At 43.2% G+C, this 7,528-nt stretch overlaps 1 protein-coding gene across 2 annotated transcripts in view; it reads left to right on the forward strand.

Moving 5' to 3' along the window:
- Positions 1–6,883, forward strand: part of RNGTT (RNA guanylyltransferase and 5'-phosphatase) — a 723,922-nt gene extending 717,039 nt beyond the window's left edge. For both annotated transcript variants that reach the window (XM_030199106.1, XM_030199105.1), the window contains exon 16: positions 5,943–6,883. In XM_030199106.1, the coding sequence (XP_030054966.1) occupies positions 5,943–6,106 (164 nt within the window). In that variant the 3' untranslated portion in view covers positions 6,107–6,883. The remainder of the gene's footprint in view (positions 1–5,942) is intronic.
- The last annotated feature ends 645 nt before the right edge of the window (positions 6,884–7,528 follow it).

Raw genomic sequence — 7,528 nt, forward strand, 5'->3', positions numbered from 1 at the left:
TTTCACCCTACGTAGTTTTTTTACGAATAAAGCACAAAAAGGTGCCTGACATGACCACTGGAGAGAATCGGGGATGACCTGTTACTCTCCCAGTGGCCGCTAACCCTCTCCCACCGTCAAAAAACATCTTTAAAAATATGTCATGCCAGCCTCAGATGTCATACTCAGGTCGATGACAGTGCATGCAGGTCCCAGGAGCAGTTTTAGTGGGTACTGCAGTGCACTTTAGACAGGTGGACCCAGGCCCATACCCACCCCTACCTGTTACATTTGTGGAGGAAACAGCGAGCTCTCCAAAACCCACTGTACCCATATATAAGTGCCCCTCTTCACCCTTAAGGGCTATGGTAGTGGTGTACAGTTGTGGGTTTTGGGGGGGCTCAGCACACAAGGTAAGGGAGCTATGTTCCTGGGAGCATTTTATGAAGTCCACTGAAGTTAATATCATAGGTCATAATAGGTGACTCAACACAGCCGTGTTTCGGCGCTGTAGCACTTTCCTCAGGAGTCTTCCAGAAGTGTTTCAATCTTTGAGGTGATTGGCACACTGGGGAAAAAACACTAAGGGATATACAGTCCTTTCTTCCAAAGGAGTATTCAATGGTTAGATGGGTAACACTCAGGAAGATAATGGCATAAAGAAATGCACAGTTCCTCCTTAAGAGCGAGCAAGTGGCGATGCAAATATTCTTGAGATTTTTGCATCGCCACTCGCTCGCTCTTAAGGAGGAACTGTGCATTCCTTTACGCTATTATCTTCCTGAGTGTTACCCATCTAACCATTGAATACTCCTTTGGAAGAAAGGATTGTGTATCCCTTAGTGTTTTTTCCCCAGTGTGCCAATCACCTCAAAGATTGAAACACTTCCGGAAGACTCCTGAGGAAGGCGCTACGGCGCCGAAACACAGCTGTGTTGAGTCACCTATTCACAATAAAAATCATTGTTTTAACTAATCTATACGTCTGCCCCATTGTTTGAATACAGCCTATTTTCCCCACCCCTTTTTTTCTTTTCGCTCTAAAAGTCATTCATCATATATATCATACACATATGTAGGAAATATCACACAACACAGTGTGTTAGGTATACAGGTCTGTGTTTCCCTATGTGATGCAACAGAAAATAGGAGGTGCCATTTCAAAGATTCCTTCAATAGAGTTTGCTAATTCATGGGGGTGATATTTATCATGACAAGCAAATGGCCCCTGTTGGACTGGTTTCAGTACCTACAATTTCTGGTCCTACAGACTTCTGGGCAGTTTTATAGTAAACTTCTATACCACTTTATTATGAGGAGGACATTTTTCAAAATCAATTCATATGAGTAAATACTGATTTACTAACCCATACACAGGGCTCTACAACACTATACTTTTAACCACAGGGAAGCCTGTTAGATGAAAAATAATGTGTATAGTTTGCATTTTCAAATTTAAACGAGAAAAAGTAGGAACAGATCAACCCGAATACTTTCTACCCACAGCAATTTTCAAACTGAAAGTCTCTTTAAATATTGGTGCACACACCTTGGGTACAAAGTCCCAGTGGGCTTTGCAGCACTGCAAGAATTTTGAAAATTGAGCCCAACAAAGTTAAACAATTGTGATGTATAGATCTCAAACTATATAAATCATGTACTTGTTTGTATTACTCATGAGGAGATTAGGCTAAAGATCAATGGAAAAAATGCAGACCCCCCCCCCCCCCCCCCATAGGCAAGGTTTAGGAGATTGTAAGTTTTGACTACCATAAGATATTGGGCAAAAGTGTACTGATTCAATAGAGATGCCATCAGTCTGCAAGTTTTCTAGAAGCTACAAGAACTCTACAAGCATAATATAAACCCTTTAAGTATCAACCATAATGGTTAAAAACCCTAAGAAATAAGGCCTAAATATATACACCTTAGAGGAGGGGAGAGATATGGTAGAGACATCCAAGTACCTAAAAGGTAAATAACACACCAGAAACGAGCATTTCTCAGTGGGGGGGGGGGGGGGGGGGGGGGGGGGGGGAACTCTGGTACGATGCTGAAAGCGGGTGGACACAAATAACTGAAATCATTTCCTCACACAAAAGCTGTAGATCCAAGGGATCCAAGGGAAGGTGAAGGAGGCAGACCAGTAGTAAGCATGGGTCATCCATAGGTGGTCTTTAGTTGTAAAGAAGTGAAGAAAAAAACAAAGGGAAACAAACTGGACAGACTAGATGGATCTTACCATGCTTACTTGGTTTCATATTCTATACGACTTTATAGAGTGTGCACAGAATATAAAATGATGGCCTAGAGCCATGTGTATTTTCACTGTTCTGTCGTAAGAACTAGCTTAATATATTTTGCCACTCGTGACGTATGACAACTCCTCCTATTAGCCATAAAACAAGAATAAATCTTTATGCAGTTGACATCCATTAGGTAATAACAACAATGTTCTATTCTACCTAGCCCCCTGTTAGAGCTGCATGTGCATGCTTTTATATATATATATATAAAATAGACTGCCTATCTATCTATATATATATATATATATATATATATATATATATATATATATATATGTGTGTGTGTGTGTGTGTGTAGTAAGGTTCAATATATAGATAGATATAGGGGTAAAGTGTGGAAGCAAACTTCTCATGCTGTGGACTCAGTGGCTGTTTTGAAAAATTTCATGTTCAGTCAGCAATGTGAAAACACATTAATTAAATATCAGTATGTGTCTAGTGTAATGTGAGTTTTTCAAGAGAGTAAAAAGATATGCAGAAATGCACTAAACTAGGCACAGGGTGGTTCTACTGTTAGGCAAAGTGAGACAGAGCAGCAGCAGATGCCCCCGAAACACCCTGTTGGCGACCACCTCATTTTGACAACAGCCTCAGTTGGGTGCATCTCCTCTACAGGCTTCCTTGTGTCCTGCCTTACTGTGCTGTTGCCCAGTATCCCCGGGCCAGCAACCACAGTGGCAGAAGAAGATACAGTAAGTACAAGGTCTCTGCAAAAAGTGTGCGTCACAGGTCTACTGGACAGACAAGGCAGTCAAGGAGAACCTAGGTCACTGGAACCCTGTTCTTGTTGTATTTTCTATTGGTTCTGCTGTGGCAGTGGCTGCAGTAAGAGGGGAGTGGTAGGAAAATGCATGATAGGGCATAGGAGGTAGGAGGAGCAATGCAGAAAAATGTGGCAGGGAAAGGAAGAGAGGCAGAAAATATGGGACATGGGAGAGGGTACTAGGGAGATGGAGGGGAGATGTTGGACTGATTGGGGCATAAAGGGATGGAGGGAAGATGAGCATGAGAAAATGGGTACTTAGTGATATGGTGGACATGGGGGAGACCAGAGATATATAGGGGAGATACTGAACATGTTGGAGAGCATTGGGAAATGGAGATGAAATGCTGGACCAGTGAGATTTTGGACATGAGCCAATGGGGACATATGGGGATGCTGGACTCAGGGAGAGAATATGGTGATACTGGACATGTGGGAGGAAATAGGAAGATGGAGAGATAGGATATTCTGGATGCAGAGGGGAGAAGGAGATAGAGGGGGGGATCTTGTGCCTGGGGAAGAGGGGACATAAGGAGATGGATGGGAGATAACAGATACAGGGAGAAGGAGGATTTTGAGAGAGATGTTTGACATGGGGGGATAGGGAGGGAGGGAGAGAGAGAGAAAGATGCTGAATGGTTAAGAGAGGGGCAAAAGCTGTATGGATGGGAGGAGAGGCACTGGATGAGAGAGAGGGAGATATGCTAGAAATAGTGGGGAGGAGAGAGAAAGGGGAGAGTTAGCAAGACTGGGGAAGGAGAGAGTTGGAGAATCGGAAGGCTGAAAAGCTGCAGCCTGCAGGAAGATACAGCAGAAACAGCTATTTGAGGACTGGATAGTAAGGAGGAGGAGTGAAATTTAAGTTCATAGAGAGGTAGAAAAATAAATGGAAGAACACTAAAAGGAAAAGATCAGTGCCCAGAGGTGGATATACAGGAGGACATGAAGAAGATTGGAAGGGAGAGAAGATGTGGCAGTTGGACAGGAGACCCTGAAAGAGATTTAAGAGAGAGACAGAGAAAAGCAGAATCAGGAGCTAGAACCAATATGATTAGACAAATAAATGCCCTGACAACAGAAGAAGAAAAAAATAATTGTATTTTAATTTAGTGATTTGGGATATGACAGGTTTTGGAATTTATTTCTGCTGGCTTTATAGTTGCACAATTTAAGAGGAAACGTATCTGTATTTTTCTGCTGTTATACTGCAAACAGAATCTGGCTTATTTGGGTATTAGTTTCATTTTGGTCTGTATTTTGTACTGGGTTTATCTGTGTTGTGAGTGTCCTGCTAGCATTGAGTTTCCATGGAGGGTCCTGTACTGTATTAATATGGCTTGTTCGGTTTTCCCAATAGGTACTATTAGTGTTCTATGGCCACCTGCAATATTTATGATTCTGCCCTCTTTTGAAAAGGATTCTTTTGTGAGGCTTGGAAGTTTGCCGTCGTTATGGAATGTGCCCTGAAAATGGTAGATACAAATCAAGGTCAGGTATACATATAAAGCAGCTATATTTAGGAGCACCCAGTTACACCGGGACTGTGGCTGGCACACATGTTAGCAAATAACTTAAAAGTATTCTGTATGTTACATGCATAATTGTTAGCTCTGCTTCTCCCCCATGAACATGCTACAGGAGTTGCAACGTGTGCATTGGCTCTCAGTGGACTACCGAGTTGTTTATAGGGTTCTGTTGTTGAGTGGAGGAGTGGCCTAGTGGTTAGGGTGGTGGACTTTGGTCCTGGGGAACTGAGGAACTGAGTTCAATTCCCACTTCAGGCACAGGCAGCTCCTTGTGACTCTGGGCAAGTCACTTAACCCTCCATTGCCCCATGTAAGCCGCATTGAGCCTGCCATGAGTGGGAAAGCGCGGGGTACAAATGTAACAAAAATAAAATAGATACTACTGGAGATTCTAGGTGGAATGTTGCTGCTATTGGAGGTTCTACATGGAATGTTGTTACTATTGGAGATTCTATATGGAATGTTGCTATTCCACTAGCAACATTCCATGTAGAAGGCTGCGCAGGCTTCTGTTTCTGTGAAGGATGTCAGACTCACAGAAGCAGAAGCCTGCGCGGCCACATTGGTGATCCAGTGGAGGAGTGGCCTAGTGGTTAGGGTGGTGGACTTTGGTCCTGGGGAACTGAGGAACTGAGTTCGATTCCCGGCACAGGCAGCTCCTTGTGACTCTGGGCAAGTCACTTAACCCTCCATTGCCTGCCGCATTGAGCCTGCCATGAGTGGGAAAGCGCGGGGTACAAATGTAACAAAATAAAATAAAAATTATAAGATCTTGCACTTGGATTCTCTTTTCATTTTTGTTTTCTTATCTTCTTCCTTCTGATCCCACAAGGGCCCTGCATTCTAACCAGCAATGCTTGTTGGTCTTACCTGCAGTCCAAGATGTGCCTTTAAGTACAGTTTGAGTGTCAGTGTTTAGTGTAGTGGGCCATACATTCTGGATTGCCCTTCCCACGGTACTACGCACAGAGGGCGTCTTTTCTAAGTTTAAAGTCTTGTCGAAGACTCATTTAATCTTTGATCTGGGCAGCCTGTGTTGCAAGCTACTTCAAACTGTGACCTTATATGTGTTCTACTTTATTTTGATTGTAAATTCTCTCTTTAATTGCTATTCATCTGCAATCCGCTTTGATGGTCTTACCCTAAGCGGACCATCAAATAAATGTAATCTTGAACCTTAAACCTTGTGCATGGATATTCTAAAATACTGCTCAGTACACAGTTTGCACGCACATGCGGGTGTTACTGAATGAGGGGGGTATCAGTTCAGTTCTTATAATCCTCTGTTCATTTCATAAATATGTAGAGTGCTGAAAGGTTTCTCCCATAGGAAATTAAATGTGTTTCTTTCTTCCCCTGCTTCTCCAGCTGTATGTAATAGCATACAAAATCCAGTCACTAAGAAAATCCTGTTTGAATTCATTGAGAGGTGTTCAGCGGGTTCTCAAGCACAAGCACGAAAACGTCAGCTGGATCCCGATACAGAACTTATGCCACCACCTCCCCCTAAAAGACCACAGAGCATAAGTTAAGACACTGGTGGGACTTTTGGCAGCTGGGGGAGAGCATGTTGTTAATAAATTTCATTTTTGAATTAAAGGAAACGCAAACTTTTGTGCATCCGTGTACATCTCCAGGGGAAAGAAGGTATCTTAAATCTTGTAAATACATGGTTGTGTTTTTTTTTTTTTTTACAATGCTGCATAGTGAGCAACCTATTATTCTCTTTCTACCTGATACATGGAACACTACTATGAGGAATGTGAAGATTTAAATATGGAGGACAGGGATTCTTTGCAGGTTGTGGTACCTTTCATGAGACGAGTATAAGAATTAGCCAGAAATGAGGAAAGACGACAACTTTTGAACCAGCAAAAGGGATGACCATAGTCTAAAGAGGTCACCTACTTCTCGCATTGGTTGTAAAGGTATCTCACCCCACAAAAATATCCAGTTTTCTCCAGGACCAATACAGTCACTAGACGACTTCTGCATTACCGATATGAAGTAGAAACTCAGTGCAAGAGGTCTTGTCTGTGTTTTCTGATTTGCTCCACCTGTAAATTATACAGTTATACACACGTGTAGCCTAAACTTGCAAGACCATGGAACTGTGTATCCTTTTTTAGGACACTGTTTCGAAAATAGACTTGCAAGGTACAGCTATTATTTTTTTTTAATTTAACCAATCAAAGTTTGTCATTATCTCAGGTTATGCTGTTATCTCTCTTGTATCACAGAGCCATGTTAAAAAGAAAAAAGACAACCAATTATAGTGTTCACTAGCCGTTGAGCCCGTTAAAACGGGCTGGTGGTTCGCCACCCCTCCACCCGGCCCGTCTCTTCGCTATTCAACTTACATCTCCGCAGCAAGCAGAGATCAACTGTGATCCCGTCGGCCTTCCTTCTCTGCCTGTGTCCCGCCCTCGTGTGACGTAACGTCAGCGAGGGCGGGACACATGCAGGGAAGGAAGGCCAACGGCAGCTCAGCTGATCTGCCTGCTGCGGAGATGTAAATTGAATAGCGAAGAGACAGCCGGGTGGAGGGGTGGCGGCAGCGGCGAGTCCGGTGGGGGGGGGTACCAGTGGCAGCGACCTCGGGGGGGGGGCTAGCGGTGGCAACCTCGGCGGTTCCCTCCCCTTCGCGCAGTTTCCCTCTCTGTCCCCCCCCCCCCACATCATCACGTATTGACACGGGGGCGGGACAGACATGGAAGTCTCTACTGCGCATTTGCGAGCGAGTACGGTCACTCGCCATTTATATGTTTGATGGATCATTTTAGTTTATGAAAATCTGGTTTCACTCCTTTTAAAACTAGCTTCAGTGTTTGAAATATTAAAAAAGTAAAACTGTATTGTTGTAAATGGTGTCCTTTCTAAATGAACTTTATTTCACTAGAAACTCCAAAGCAGCTCTGTTGCAGTTTGTGTGTTGTTTTTTTTAAAGGGTTCAT

The sequence above is a fragment of the Microcaecilia unicolor genome, chromosome 3 (genome assembly GCF_901765095.1).
Source record: "Microcaecilia unicolor chromosome 3, aMicUni1.1, whole genome shotgun sequence".
In the NCBI taxonomy this organism is placed as follows: domain Eukaryota; kingdom Metazoa; phylum Chordata; class Amphibia; order Gymnophiona; family Siphonopidae; genus Microcaecilia; species Microcaecilia unicolor.